General features: G+C 45.2%; 1 protein-coding gene across 2 annotated transcripts in view; it reads left to right on the plus strand.

Annotated features, from left to right (window-relative positions):
• Positions 1–15,187, plus strand: part of MTOR (mechanistic target of rapamycin kinase) — an 82,794-nt gene that overhangs the window by 58,319 nt on the left and 9,288 nt on the right. For both annotated transcript variants that reach the window (XM_032231593.1, XM_032231592.1), the window contains exons 36-49: positions 1,352–1,477; positions 1,935–2,066; positions 3,191–3,306; positions 4,665–4,782; positions 6,475–6,681; positions 6,780–6,880; positions 7,035–7,131; positions 7,979–8,077; positions 8,169–8,291; positions 10,553–10,735; positions 11,966–12,100; positions 12,212–12,386; positions 13,189–13,324; positions 14,881–15,028. In XM_032231593.1, coding sequence (XP_032087484.1) covers positions 1,352–1,477; positions 1,935–2,066; positions 3,191–3,306; positions 4,665–4,782; positions 6,475–6,681; positions 6,780–6,880; positions 7,035–7,131; positions 7,979–8,077; positions 8,169–8,291; positions 10,553–10,735; positions 11,966–12,100; positions 12,212–12,386; positions 13,189–13,324; positions 14,881–15,028 — 1,896 coding nt within the window. The remainder of the gene's footprint in view (positions 1–1,351; positions 1,478–1,934; positions 2,067–3,190; positions 3,307–4,664; positions 4,783–6,474; positions 6,682–6,779; positions 6,881–7,034; positions 7,132–7,978; positions 8,078–8,168; positions 8,292–10,552; positions 10,736–11,965; positions 12,101–12,211; positions 12,387–13,188; positions 13,325–14,880; positions 15,029–15,187) is intronic.

Consider the following 15,187-nt stretch of genomic DNA (forward strand, 5'->3'; position numbering starts at 1 on the left):
CCAAAAAGCGGGGGAAACAGGGCAAAGAAAGGACACATACTTCTCGCTCTTACTCATCACATTCTTCTGGATTGTTTAGTGGAGAGTTGATTTCAAATAAAGCTTCAGGCAGCATCATGTTTCTTCTAATTTTAGATGAGTGGGAAAGTTGCCCCAAGTGATCCCCATTGATCCAGACAGTCCATTCCAAGAGTTGATCTCCCCGGCTTTTAGGGAAAAATAAAAATTATTTTGAAGAAGGCACAGAAAACTCAGCTTCCCTCCCACATGGCTAAATAGTGAGAAATCAGATGCAGTTGAATCTATACATCTCCACCCCAGAATGCATTTAAAACTGTGCCCAAAGGAAACCCAGTTTTTCTGATGTGAAAATACAGATTTCACACACAAATGTGAACATGCCGAAAGGAGGCGCCTCCCAAATGCCACCTCTCTCTTTAGTAGTTGGAGTGGAGGGTGGTTTTCCCAACATCTGGTGCAGTGGTGAAATCTAATTTTTTCCCCTTACTGGTTCTGTGGGTGTGGCCTACTCTCTCTCTCTCTCTCTCTCTCTCTCTCCCCCCCCCCTCTCTCTCTCTTTCTCTCTCCCCCATTTATCTACCAACCCTACTCTCTCTCCCTACCTACCTACTGTATTTCTCTCTTTCTCTCCCTCCCTCTCTCTCTATATATATCCCTTTATCTACCTACCTATCTAACTACTCTCTCTCTCCCAACCTACCTGCTGTATTTCTCTCTCTCTCTCTCCCTCCCTCCCTTTATCTACCTACCTACCTACCCAACTACTATCTCTCTCTTTCCCTACCTACCTACTCTATTTCTCTCTCTTTCTCTCCTTCTCTATCCCTCTATCTACCTACCTACTTTTTTAAAAAAATTGCCTCTTCAAAACCTGGGTGCGTCTTATACTCCGAAAAGTACGGTATCTCTTCCTGATCCTCTTTGTGTTACAAGGAATGGAATTCTCATGGATCAAAGGTTTCTCACAGATCAAAGGTATGGGTTTTTCCAGCTCCATTCCGTTCTATGCCCATAGATTGCAGGAAGGAGATTGATAAGAGTCCAAATGGCAAGGATCATGTTTTGACAAATGCCAGATGTTTCACCGACCCTAATACAGTAGGAATAGTTGTATTCCTAATAGTTGCAGGAAACAGAGGTATATACGTTATAAATACAAGGGCATAATATGTGTGTGTTACAGAAAACAAATGTTTACATGTATGTGTCACAAAGGTTTACAGAATAACAAATAACAAGTTTCTACTAATTCTATTCTGGTATTATTTAGTATATCCTTATTCCTATTCCCCTTCAAGAGAAGGCTATTGAGAAACCCCTTTCTTCCTAGGGTTGCCAGCGGATCGTAGAGGACTGGCAGCGGATTCTCATGGTCCGATCGCTTGTGGTCAACCCTCACGAGGACATGAGGGTGTGGCTCAAGTACGCCAGTTTGTGTGGCAAGAGCGGCAGGCTGGTGAGTAACTCCGGCCTCCACTTTGTTCAGCCTGAGAAGCTGCTTAACCTCCCTCCGTAGCAGTGGTGGGATTCAATTTTTTTTTACTACCGGTTCTATGGGTATGGCATGGCTTGGTGGGCGTGGCAGGGGAAAGCTACTGTAAAATCTCCATTGCCTCCCCACTCCAGGGGAAGGATACTGCAAAATCCCCATTCCCTCCCGATCAGCTGGGACTCGAGAGGCAGAGAATAGATGGGGCCAGTCGGAGGTGGTATTTGCTGGTTCTCCCAACTACTCAAAATTTCTGCTATTGGTTCTCCAGAACTGGTCAGAACCTGCTGAATACCACCTCTGCTCCGTAGCTGTTTAGAAGGGTGGACTTCCACTCCCAGAATCCCCCAGCCAGCTTGCTGAGGAAAAGGCCTGGATGTGAGCTCTGCGTTTAACTTGTCTCTCCTTTTGTTCCTCGCCGAAGGCTTTAGCCCAAAAAACCCTGGTGTTGCTCCTGGGTGTCGACCCATCCCGACAGCTGGACCATCCCTTGCCCACTCTTCACCCTCAAGTGACCTACGCATACATGAAGCACATGTGGAAAAGCGCCCGCAAGGTAGGACAGGGCTACTCTCTTAAGGATGGTGTCCCTTTCTTGCAGAACTCTTTCTGTCTTAGAGCCGTTGCAATGCTGGCAGTTAAAACCAAGCCAGAGATTCCTTCCTTGCCATCTTCCCCCCTCCCCTCCACAATTTTGAAGAGAACATGGCTTCTCCCCTCCTTTTCTGGAGTTGTGTCTATTTCCTACCGTATCTGGATGCTGAAGAAAGAGGCCTTTTACGCAAGAACTGTGATAAGATGCTGAGTTGGTCGATCAGAAAGGTTGATCATTTTGGCGGTTCGAATCCCTAGCACCGTATAACAGAGTGAGCTCCTGTGACTTGTCTCAGCTTCTGCCAACCTAGCAGTTCGAAAGCACGTAAAAAATGCAAGTAGAAAAAATAGGGACCACCTTTGGTGGGAAGGTAACAGTGCTCCGTGCTCCTTTGGCGTTGAGTCATGCCGGCCACATGACCACGGAGACATCTTCGGACAGCGCTGGCTCTTCAGCTTTGAAACGGAGATGAGCACTGCCCCCTAGAGTCAGGAATGACTAGCACAGATGTGTGAGGGGAACCTTTCCCTTTACCTTACAGTTCCTTGCAGATCTTAATGCCCAGCACCAAATACAGGTAGTCCTCTCCTTATGACCGCCATCGAGCCCAAACATTCGGTTGCCGAGTGGGACATTTTTTAAAATTGAAGTCTGCCCCATTTTATGACCATTCTTGCCACAACGCTTATGTGAATCACTGCAGATGTTAAGTCAGTCACAGGGTTGTTAAGTGAATCTGGCTTCCCCATTGTTGGAAGGTTGCAAAGAAGTGATCGCACGACCCTTGGACACCCCCATAACCGTCATAAATATGAGTCAGTTGCCAAATGCCTGAATTTTGATCATGTGACCACGGGGATGCTGCAATGGTTGAAAAATAGTCATGAGTCACTTTTTCCGGGACTGTTGTAACTTCAAACGGTCACTAAGCGAAGTTTTGCACCAACTGTACTTTGAACGGCATGTTGGGCAAATGGCTTTTCAGAGCAGAAGAGGAGGGGATGCCCCACGTGGTCCAGGAGGAGGAGCAGGAGGAGGGAGACGGTCTCCTTAGCAACCCCTTTGCTTCGCTTCCCATCTTGCAGATCGAAGCCTTCCAGCACATGCAGCATTTTGTCCAGATGATGCAGCAGCAGGCTCAGCATGCCATCGCCACCGAGGATCAGCAGCACCGACAGGAGCTTCACAAACTCATGGCCCGGTGAGCAACCGTCTTGCCAAACCCAGGAATGGCACCCTAACGCACCTGCCCCAACTTTTGGGGGCACCAGGGACCAGTTCTGTGGAGAGAGGTTTTTTTCCACAGACAGGAGGGGTGTGTGGCTTTGTGTGGTGCCTGCATCCTGCGGATGGGGCTTGTTTGCGCAGACCGTTTTCAGGCATGCTGTGGCCCAAGGCTGGTCTACTACTGGTTGGCAGAACCAACCCCTGAGACAACCAGTAGTTAAAAAACGCTTTAAAAAGTTTTTTTTTTTAAGTTCCGAGGATCACGCAGAACAGCTGATTGTCGCTGATCCTCAGACCTTTTTTAAAGCATTTTTAAACTACCGATTCGGGGGAACTGGTAGTTAAAAAAGGCTTTAAAAAGTTTTTAAAAGTTCCAAATATCGCACAGTACAGCTGATCGTCGCACAGCTGATCATCGGAACTTTTTTTTTTTACTTTTTAAAGGATTTTTGTACTACCGGTTCTCCCGAAATCCTGCTTTCTAGCTAATCTAAATCGCGTGGGACTCCTGCCCGAAGGGGAGGAGTCTTATTTCTTACTTTTACAAGATTAAAAGTTTATCTGTTCATATCTTTGGTATACAGGACCAATGTCTGGTTCCAATAAACCAGAATAAGATTGTTGCAAGAAGTATTGTAAATATCTCTTTAAGTAGCTAGTATCTGAGTTTGCACCAGGGACCTCTCTAGAAACAGTGGGTCAGTAGGCAAAATGTACTTGGACTCCCTAAGAAGACATTTCTGCTTTGTGAGTTTCCTTCCTGGGCCCTGATGCAGTTACATCCCCCAGAGGTGGACAGTGGCCTCGTTCTGGCTGATCAGCCAGGATCCAGAATTCATTTGAGTGGTGCGGTGGCCTAGAGGTAGACCTCTTGCCTCACAATCAGGAGGCTGTGAGGTCAATCCTAGGCAGAGGCAGATATTTCTCTCTCTGGGCACACTGAGAATATATCTGCTGAAAAGGAAAAAAACTCCGCAATGGCAACACGAAGGGCATCCGGCCAGTAAAGATTCGGCTCCATTCAGTTGCCCAGACTCCACCCCACAAGGAATCAGGGGGCCATTAAAAGAGGATAATGATGATTCGGGGGAATTCACTGGAGAAAGAAGCAATTAGGTTTGGAAGAGTTAATGGTAAAAGGAAACCAAGCTGTCAAAGGACGTGGTGGTTGGACACTATCAAAGCTGACACCAGACACAGCATAGAAAAACTTAAAGAAATAGTGCACAATCAGAAGATGTGGAGAAACTTGCTCCACATCTCAGATTTGATAACCACCTCCTCCTCCTCCTCCTCCTCCTGGTAAACCAGATTTCTTTGTCCTGTTCTCAGGTGTTTCCTGAAACTGGGAGAGTGGCAGCTGAACCTGCAAGGCATCAATGAGAGCACCATTCCCAAGGTCCTGCAGTACTACAGCGCCTCTACGGAGCATGACCGCAATTGGTACAAAGTAAGTCAAGGGAGAGGTCAGGTCAGAGGTACTGTATTTTTCGAAGTATGGCGCACCTTTTTCCCTCAAAAAAGAGGCTGAAAATCTGGGTGTGTCTTATACACTGAATACAGCATTTTTTTTTGCCTCCAAAAAATCCTCCCCCTTCACCAAAATGGCCATGCATAGCCTTTAGGAGGTTTTCAGAGTGCTCCTGGGAGCTGGGGAGGGCAGAAATGAGCGAAAATGGGCCCAGGAGCACTCTACAAGCCTCCTAAAGACTATTCATGCCATTTAAAAAAAAAAAAAGGACAGAGCCATTTTTGTAAAAAACTGGGTGTTTTTTGCTCATTTTTGCCCTCCCCACCCCCCAGGAGCACTGTACAAGCCTCCTAAAGGCTATTCATGCCCTTAAAACACACACACACACAACGGGCCCGTTTTCATGAAAAATGAGTCGTTTTTGGGAGGTCTGCAGAGTGCAAAAACTTTTTATTTTAATTTGCCTCCTCAAACTTTTGGTGCGTCTTATACTCTGAAAAATACGGTAGGTCCCTCGGTGGCTTTTAGTACCGGCACTCGTGTGCCGCCGGCATAAGAAACCAGGAACCAGGTTGTCTCACCAAGAAGGACTCACTCTGGTCTGAAACTCTGGAGGTAAAACCATGGCAGTGCTGAAGGAAGGGAGTCAAAGGCTGACATGAAGAAGCCACATCCCCATTTTTATTTGGATTGTTAACGGTGCAACTGGAATTGGTGTTGGAGGACTGCCAGTTGGCAAAGTGAAACAAACCAAATATGAAAAAGTTATGATACTTATGTACGTAGTTACTTACCAAGCACATCTAAATGATATTAAAGTAACCAAAATATATTTACAGTCCCCAAGGCATGTCACAACTTTTGAGTACCCCTAATGTCTCTAAAGTGGAAAGTTGAAAAATTTGACACAGCCTACATAAAAAGCGAAAGCCAATACATGCGTCCCAGAATAATGTTGTAGGATGCAATTTGAGTCGGTCACCAGGACCAGAGGTTTTGTCTTCCAAACCAAACAGAAGTTAGCAATAGCTCTTAGACTTATATACCACTTCACAGTGCTTTCCAGCCCTCTCTAAGCGGTTTACAGAGCCAGACTCTTCCCACAACAATCTGGGTCCTCATTTTACCGACTTCAAAAGGATGGAAGGCTGAGTCAACCTTGAACCAGTGAGATTTGAACTGCCAAATTGCAGGCAGCCGGCAGTCAGCAGAAGTAGCCGGCAGTACTGCACTCTAACCACTGCGCCACCACGGCTCCCTGAAAATGGGCTCCAGCATGAGTCCAAAAGCTCAGAAGACAAACAAAATCTCCGGTCCCAGTGACCGACCCAGATTGGATCCTGGCTAAGCGGTATACAACTTTTAGGAAAGCAGGTGTGGCCTCTGTAGTTAAGTTTCAAAGGGAACAAATGTAGGTTTGAGAGAAAAGCTAAAGGGGGGGGGGAACGGAGGCGTTGATCAGGAAAAGCCAGATTGCATCATTGTCCTTGAAAGAGTTAAGAAAAAATTGGAGAAGGGGGGAGGAGATAAGTCCATATAAGTTTTGCTTCTGGGGAAAACGAGCTGTGGAACCTACCAGGTGAAGAAATAGCTCAAGGACTGAACTGGTGTCTCAGTCACTGCCCTCCAGGGACAGCCAAATCATGCCAGAGGTGCCTCTTCTCTTTCCAGGCTTGGCATGCCTGGGCAGTGATGAACTTTGAGGCGGTCCTGCACTACAAGCTCCAGAACCAGGCCCGGGACGAGAAGAAGAAGCTGCGCCATGCCAGCGGGACCAGCATCACCAGCGCCAACACGGAAGGCAGCAACAGCGAAAGCGAGGCCGAGAGCGCTGAGAACAGCCCTGCCCCTTCTCCCGTGCAGAAGAAGGTCACAGAGGTCAGGCTGCTCCCGGGGGTGTGTGTGTCTGTCAGAGAAATCCTCAATTCCCCCTTCCTTGGGGGGGAGACTCATCCCTCCTTCTCTCTTCCCGACAGGACTTGTCGAAAACCCTCCTGATGTACACCGTGCCGGCAGTTCAGGGCTTCTTCCGATCCATCTCTTTGTCCCGGGGAAACAACCTGCAGGATACGCTCAGGTGCCCTTTGATTTGAAACCTTTTAATCATCATTTTTTGGAATGGGGTAACGGGAGGGTAAGCCCAAGGGCAAAGTGCCTTACTCCCCCCCCCTCCTTGTGTGCTTATCTAAGGAAGAAAACGGAACTCGTTGAATTGTTTTCTCTTTCTCCAGGGTTCTTACGTTGTGGTTTGACTACGGCCACTGGCCAGAAGTCAATGAAGCCTTGGTGGAAGGGGTCAAGGCCATCCAGATCGACACCTGGCTCCAGGTAAGGGACTGGTGCGAAAGTGTGAACCACCTGTCTTACTCTTAAGTGAGTGTTTCTCAACTTGGGTGGACTTCAACTCCCAGAATTCTCCAGCCAGCATTCCCCCTTCCATATGGGCACCTGCTGATATGTGATGTCAGCAAAATATTCTTTCTCCTTCTTGTGTATTTTGGTCATTTCTTTGGCAGGGACTGTTCTCCAGCGAACAGCCTAGTTCTGACATGGAGCTCTGGATTTTGAGATAGGAAGCTCTGCCTCCTGCGGGGGATAGTAGAATTTGTTGAGTGGCAGCTGCCTGGTTATACAGCTTTAAGAAGGGAAAGAATAATCTCCCCTCTCTTTAACTGGTTGCCACGATATAAAAAAGATGTGGAGACTCTAGAAAGAGTGCAGAGAAGAGCAACAAAGATGATGAGGGGACTGGAGGCTAAAATATATGAAGAATGATTGCAGGAAGATGGACTAGGAGAGACATGATAACTGTCTTCCAATATCTCAGGGGCTGCCCCAAAGAAGAGGGAGTCAAACTATTATCCAAAGCATCTAAGGGTAGAACAAGAAGCAATGGGTGGAAACCAATCAAGGAGGGAAGCGACTTAGAACTAAGGAGAAATTTCCTGAAAGTGAGGACAATTTATCAGTGGAACAACTTGCCTCCAGAAATTGTGAATGCTCCAACACTGGACATTTTTAAGATGTTGGATATCCATTTGTCTGAAGTGGTATATGGTTTCCTCCTGCCTAAGCAGGGGGTTGGACAGAAGACTTCCAAGGTCCCTTCCAACTCTGTTATTCTATATTCTTATCTCTCCTTTTTTTTTTTTTTTTTGCTCCCCTGAAAAATCAGGTGATCCCACAGCTGATTGCAAGAATTGACACACCTCGGCCTTTGGTGGGACGGCTCATTTACCAGCTGCTCACTGACATTGGAAGGTACCATCCCCAGGTGAGAAACACAGAGTCTTCACACAGATACACACCACCTATCAAACTCCAAACTTTGATGAATTGCTCCTTTTTTCTTGTCCTTCCTATAGGCTCTGATCTATCCACTGACAGTTGCCTCAAAGTCAACGACGACAGCCCGGCACAATGCTGCTAACAAGATATTGAAAAATATGTGCGAACACAGCAACACGCTCGTCCAGCAAGCCATGATGGTCAGTAATATATATACCGCGTCCTGCCATGTTTTTCCCACATGCAAAACCACAGGAAATGAACTGGTTCATTCTTTTATGCCCTCACACTGATTTTCGTCGATTTACAGTATTTTTCGGAGTATAAGATGCACTGGAGTATAAGACACACAAAAGTTTTGAAGAGGCAAATTATAAAGAAAACGTTTTTGCACTCTGCAAACCTCCTCAAAATGGTCAATTTTTCACGAAAATGGGCCCGTTTTTTTTTCTTCAAAAAAAGGACATGCATAGCCTTTAGGAGGCTTCTAGAGTACTCCTGGCGCCGGGGAGGGGGGAATTGAGCAGAAAATGGCCCGTTTTTCGCTCATTTCTGCCCTCCCCAGCCCCCAGGAGCATTCTGGAAGCCGCCTAAAGGCTATGCACGGCCATTTTGGTGAGAGGGGCGGGGTTTCGGGAGGCCAAAAATGCTGTATTCAGTGTATAAGATGCACCCAGATTTTCAGCCTCTTTTTTGAGGGAAAAAGATGCGTCTTATATTCTGAAAAATACGGTATATCATTTCAATTAACTTACTTTCCCAGTTCACTCCCAATTACTAGCTTTGCCTTTGTGGAAATGCTGCTCCTTTTTATTATTCAGTTTTACAAACACTGAGGCTTATTTATTTTTTTGTGCATGCTTATTTATAGTACGCACAGTTTGAAAGAAATTCGATCAGGGCTCTGAAAGAGTGGATTTTCAAAAAGTTTCATATTTAAATAAAAAAAACAGTTTCTCCTCTTAGCTTTCAGTTCCTGGTACATATGGTTCTGCTCTGGTTTATTAACTTTTATAATCCTTATTTGGATAATCTCTTCCAAGCTGTTGCCCCTCCTCCGAATTGTAACTACTATATACTGGCTCCCTAAAGTCCACTTAAAGCAAGCTTGGGCAGAGAATGAGATCTTTTCCTAAAATCGGAGGAAACTGCCAGTCTGTCGTAAGCTCTCTTGCCTCTGTGCATACTCTCTGCTGATGCTAAGACAAAAAATGGGAAAGGGAGCTTGCTAAAGGCCCTTTTGTTACAGAATTGTGTAATTGCTTGAATTGTGTAAGAAGCAGCTTTATGCGTCCCCTGAGAACAGTTGTGTGACTCCTTCTAGCAGTCAGTCTGGGTTAGATCTCTAAGGTTGCGGCTATAGCTGTTTCTGCTATACAAACTCTAGGCAGAAAGTTTGCTCTTGATTGAACAGACAGTTTTATGGTCTTTTATACATTACATGTTATACATTACGTGTGTGTGTGTGTGTACGTACGTACGTACGTACGTACACCATATTTTTCGGAGTATAAGACGCACCAGAGAATAAGATGCACCACAGATTTGAAGAGGCAAATTTTAAAAAAAAAAGTTTTTGTACTCTGTAGACCTCCCAAAAACAGCCCATTTTTCGCTCATTTCTGCCCTCCCCAACCCCCAGGAGCACTCTGGAAGCTTCCTAAGGGCTATGCATGGCCATTTTAGTGAAGAGGTAGGGTTTCGTGAGACAAAAAATGCTGTGTATTTTTTAAGACGTGTGTATAAGACGCACACAGATTTTCAGCCTCTTTTTTGAGGGAAAGAGTTGGGGCTTATACTCCAAAAAATACGGTAATACCTTTAACTTATATACAGTTTTTCACTTTACTAATGTTCCTAGGTACTCTTTATGTATTAATTATGTATCTAGTTTCTAGCCAATTATTTCCTCTCTATCTTTTAATTCCATGGTTAATTTATTCTTTTTTGCATAGTCGAACACCTTTTTTATTATCATTGTGTTCGAAGGAATGTTTTCTTGTTTCCAATTCTGAGCAAAAGTAATTCTGGCTGCGGTTATTATATGGAGTATGATATATTGAATTTCTTTGCTTAGGTTTCCCTTCATAATCCCTAGTAGAAACAGTTCTGGTTTCATCACTATTTTTTGTTCCGTAATTTCTTCTAACCATTTTTAAATTTTCATCCAATATTTCTTAGTTTTTAGGCAGGTCCACCACATATGGTAGAATGTCCCTTGTTCATATCAAGAGGATGTGTTTTCCCAATTGGTGTAGGTTTGAGATGCCAATCTTCCACTGCTGAGAGGGTAGTTTTTCCTTCAACCTGGCCTTGTTCATCCCAGCAGGGTGGGGTGGAGAACATAGAACACGTTTCAGTGAAGTGACTGAGCCTCCCATGCAGTTGAATGCCAGCAAAACCCTCCCCCCCTTTGCCTTTTAACCTCTCCCGGGGGGCCTTTCCTCTTTTCTACTACCAGGTAAGCGAAGAGCTGATCCGCGTGGCCATCCTGTGGCACGAGATGTGGCACGAAGGGCTGGAGGAAGCATCTCGCCTCTATTTCGGGGAGAGGAACGTGAAGGGGATGTTCGAAGTGCTCGAGCCGCTGCATGCCATGATGGAGCGTGGGCCTCAGACGCTCAAGGAAACCTCCTTCAATCAGGTAGCAATGAAAGAGAGAAACAAATCACATTGCAGGCTTACCCATAAAAAAAGAGATCGGAATACTGGCCTAAAGGAACAGCCTCCATCTGACATAATGAATTATGCAACAAAGATGATTAGGGGACTGGAGGCTAAAACATAAAGAACGGTTGCTGGAACTAGGTATGTCTAGTTCGGTGACAAGAAGGAGTGGGGTGACATGAAGCAGTCTTCCAATATTTGAAGGGCTGCCACAAAGAAGAGCCAATCAAGCTATTCTCCAAAGCACCTGAGGGCAGGGCAAGAAGCAATGGATGGAAACTAATCAAAGAGAAAAGCAACCTAGAACTAAGGAGAAATTTCCTAAAACAATTAATCAGTGGAACAGCTTGCCTCCAGAAGTTGTAATAGAATAGAATATAAGAGAATTTTTTATTGGCCAAGTGTGGTTGGATACACAAGGAATCTGTCTTTGGTGCATATACTCTCAGTGTACATAAAAAGAAAAAAAATACATTCATCAAGACTCATAAGATACATACAACACTTAGCGATAGTCGTAGGTTACTAAATAAGCAATTAAATCATAGTAGGAAACAAATTCATATAAATCATAGAGATACAAGCAATATGGTTATAGTCATAAGTGGGAGGAGGTAGGTAATAGGAAGGATGAGAAGAATAATAGTAATGCAGTCTTAGTAAATAGTTTGGCAGTGTTGTGAGAATTATTTGTTTAGCAGAGTGATGGCATTAGGGGAAAAAACTGTTCTTGTGTCTAATTGTTCTGGTGTACAGTGCTCTATAGCGTCGTTTTGAGGATAGGAGTTGAAACAATTTATGTCTACGGTGTGAGGGGTCTGTAAATATTTTCACAACCCTCTTGACTCGTACAGAGTATACAGGTCCTCGATGGAAGGCACGTTGGTAGCCATTGTTTTTTCTGCAGTTCTGATTCTCCTCTGAAGTCTGTGACTGTCTTGTTGGGTTGCAGAGCCAAACCAGAGAGTTACGGAGGTGCAGATGACAGAATCAATGATTCCTCTGTAGAACTGAATCAGCAGCTCTTTGGGCAGTTTGAACTTTCAGAGTTGGCGCAGAAAGAACATTCTTTGCTGTGCTTTTTTGATGATGTTTTTGATGTTAGGTGTCCATTTTAAGTCTTGAGATATGATAGGACCTAGAAACCTGAAGGTCTGATCCACACGATCTGCCTACAAGCCCAAAGCAACTCTTTCCTTTCCTGCAGGCTTACGGCAGAGATCTGATGGAGGCCCAGGAATGGTGCCGGAAATATATGAAATCAGGAAACGTCAAGGATCTCACCCAGGCTTGGGATCTGTATTATCACGTCTTCCGGCGCATCTCCAAGCAGCTGCCTCAGGTCTGGGGAGAGAGGATCCTCATTTTCTGTGGGGATTTTTTTCCCCCATCTGTCCTTCAGAACATGTCCTAACCAGCTTCCTTTGCTTGCTTCCCATCTTGCCAACAACAGTTGACTTCCTTGGAGCTTCAGTACGTTTCCCCCAAACTCCTGATGTGCCGCGATTTGGAGCTGGCCGTCCCGGGGACGTACGACCCGAATCAGCAGATCATCCGCATTCAGTCCATCGCGCCCTCCCTGCAAGTCATCACCTCCAAACAGAGGCCGAGGAAGTTGACCTTAATGGGTGAGAAATTGGCTCTGACAAGCAAGGAAGCTTTGGGGGCTTCTCAGGGGCCTCCGACTTTGCTTGGTTTCTCTCAGCCACGACCGAGTTGCCCGATTCCAGATGTATCCATTGCCGGCTCCCTCTTACAGAACGGCATCCAATTAAAAAGACATTGCGTTCAGGAAGAGCAAGCCGATGCAATGATTCCTTGGGCAGCCATATCCCATTCATGTACCTCTCAGGATGCAGAACAAATCAATTTCTTGTAGCTGTCCAGTTCACGAGCAGATGCCTTTAAGGAGGCAAATCAGTCAAGCAATAAAATGCATCCAGGCTAAGAAAGGGGAAGTGTTAAATTAATGGGAGTAGTGACAATTGAAGAAGCTCGGGAAGGATCAGCGAATGTTTGGCCTATGAGATTTTGTTTTATTCTAGTACATTTTGCCTTGTTCATAATTAACAAGGGCAGTGTGTGCTTATTATTTGACTGTAGGAATTTAACCAATGACAATAGCGCTTAGACTTATATACCACTTCATAGTGCTTTACAGCCCTCTCTCAAGTGGTTTACAGTGTCAGCCTATTGCCCCCAACAATCTGGATCCTCATTTTATTGATGAAAGTTTGAGTCAACCTTGAGCCGGTGAGACTCAAATTGCTGGCAGCCGGCAGTCAGCAGAAATAGCCTGCAGTACTGCGTTCTAACCACTGTGCCACTAAAGCAACATAATGCTACCCCTTCTAATTTGCCTCGGAGACAAGTTCTTTCTTGGTTTCATCAGTTTTACACACCTCAAGAGTGTCTTTTCCTTTTCCACAGGAAGCAACGGACACGAGTTTGTGTTTCTTCTGAAAGGACACGAGGATCTTCGCCAGGATGAAAGAGTGATGCAGCTCTTCGGCCTTGTGAACACTCTCCTCGCCAACGACCCCACTTCCCTCCGTAAAAACCTCAGGTGCCTCACCTGCCTTCATCCCAGCCAGCATAGATGGCTTGCTAAAAAGATGGGTGAAAGTCAACAACTAATTATTCTAGTTCTAGAAACTAGAAATGCATCAGTCTCAGCCCTGAAAGTAATAAACTACCATATTTTTCGGAGTATAAGACGCTCCGAAGTATAAGACGCACCTAGCTTTTGGGGAGGAAAACAAGGGCGGGGGAGATCTGCCTCCCAGCAGTTTTCCTCCTTGCAACGAACAGCAAACAGTACAGAGGATGTACACTGTGGTGTTACATTTTCAGACTCTACTTGGTCAAATGCTGTTAAAATTGATGTGGCTTTCTGGAAGTATACGTTATTCTCTGCTATTTAAAAGAAGATACAATAGCACTGGGCCTCTTCAGATCAAGCATTTATTTTAAAAGCTTCTTCATTTTGTTAAGTTGTCTAGAAGATTGATGTCTTTAAAAAAATAAGTCTAATAATTTGAACATTCTATAGGCATTTACAGTTATTGACTTACCTCCTTGCAGCAAAAAGCAAACAGTGTGATCAGCACAAGAAATTTTTTTTGCCTCTGCCTCCCAGCAATTTACCTTGTGCAGCAAACAGCAAGTTTCACTTTCAATTTCAGCAGGGGCCTCCCAATCATCAGCTGTTTCAGGCGGCAGGGATTGCCATAGCCTATTGCAGCCTCTGCAAGCCCCATTTTCTCCCTTTGCTGCAAGGAGGTAAATTGTTGGGAGGCAGAGGCCAAAGGGTGGGGGACGGTGGGTGGGTGGGGCTACACACCTAAATTTTCACTCTCTTTTCGGGGGGGGAGGTGCGTCTTATACTCTGAAAAATACGGTAAAACATAAACTAAAATGAAGATAAAGGGCAACAAGTATCTGTCATTGTTTGTGATGACATGAATACAGTTTCATCACCAATATGTTTGGCTTTAATGCCAGCCTTGACCACCCCAATGCTAGGGGTGCTTATTATTCAAGGGGTTAGTTGTGCTTCCTACTTAGGGACATAACATTGCAAATGGAGTCAATGAAGCAGAAGAATTCCATTAACTAAAACTTATGGCATGATCCCTGCCAATGTGCCAATCAGAATTTGATTTTCTGAACCAGTAATTTGACCCTGGCCTACTAATGGGAACACATGGGATGGGTGGCGTTGGCACCTGGAGCTGTTGAGCAAGTTATTAAACGGGAACGATACAGTGGAACATAGAAGCGGAATATAGAGGGGTTGTAAGAGAAGAGGCAACTTTGGTGGAGTTGCCATAACTTTACTAGATGCTTTTTTTGAATGCTGTGATAGTTAGCAATCCCATTTTAAGAATGAGAGAAGTAGCATGAAGTTGCCAATGCCAGCAGGGTCTTTGTGTGAGGCCCAATTCGGCCATGATTACAGGCTGCTCCATCTAAACCAACAGATTGTGCAAATTCACTAGGACAGTGCGTACTTCGGCCTCCATGTGTGTCTGTGAGCACATTTGTTAAATCCCATTTGTCTGCGAGCACAAATCCCAGCCTTTACAACGTGGATTCTTCTCCTCCTTTCTCCTTTCCCAGCATCCAGCGCTATGCGGTGATCCCTCTCTCCACCAACTCAGGGCTTATAGGCTGGGTGCCTCACTGCGACACCCTGCACGCTCTGATTCGAGACTACAGGGAGAAGAAAAAGATCCTGCTCAACATTGAGCATCGCATCATGCTGAGGGTGAGCTCTGCCACTTGCTCAATCTTCAGAGTTTTGCAACTCATGTATTCTGTCCCTGAATCTCAGGCTGAGGAGACACGGCTTGATAGCCATACACTGTCCTCCCAAAGTTGCTTTTTCAGGAGGCAACCAAACTTTATGGTTTTTCTATGAAGACAT

The sequence above is a fragment of the Thamnophis elegans genome, chromosome 15 (genome assembly GCF_009769535.1).
Source record: "Thamnophis elegans isolate rThaEle1 chromosome 15, rThaEle1.pri, whole genome shotgun sequence".
Taxonomy (NCBI): domain Eukaryota; kingdom Metazoa; phylum Chordata; class Lepidosauria; order Squamata; family Colubridae; genus Thamnophis; species Thamnophis elegans.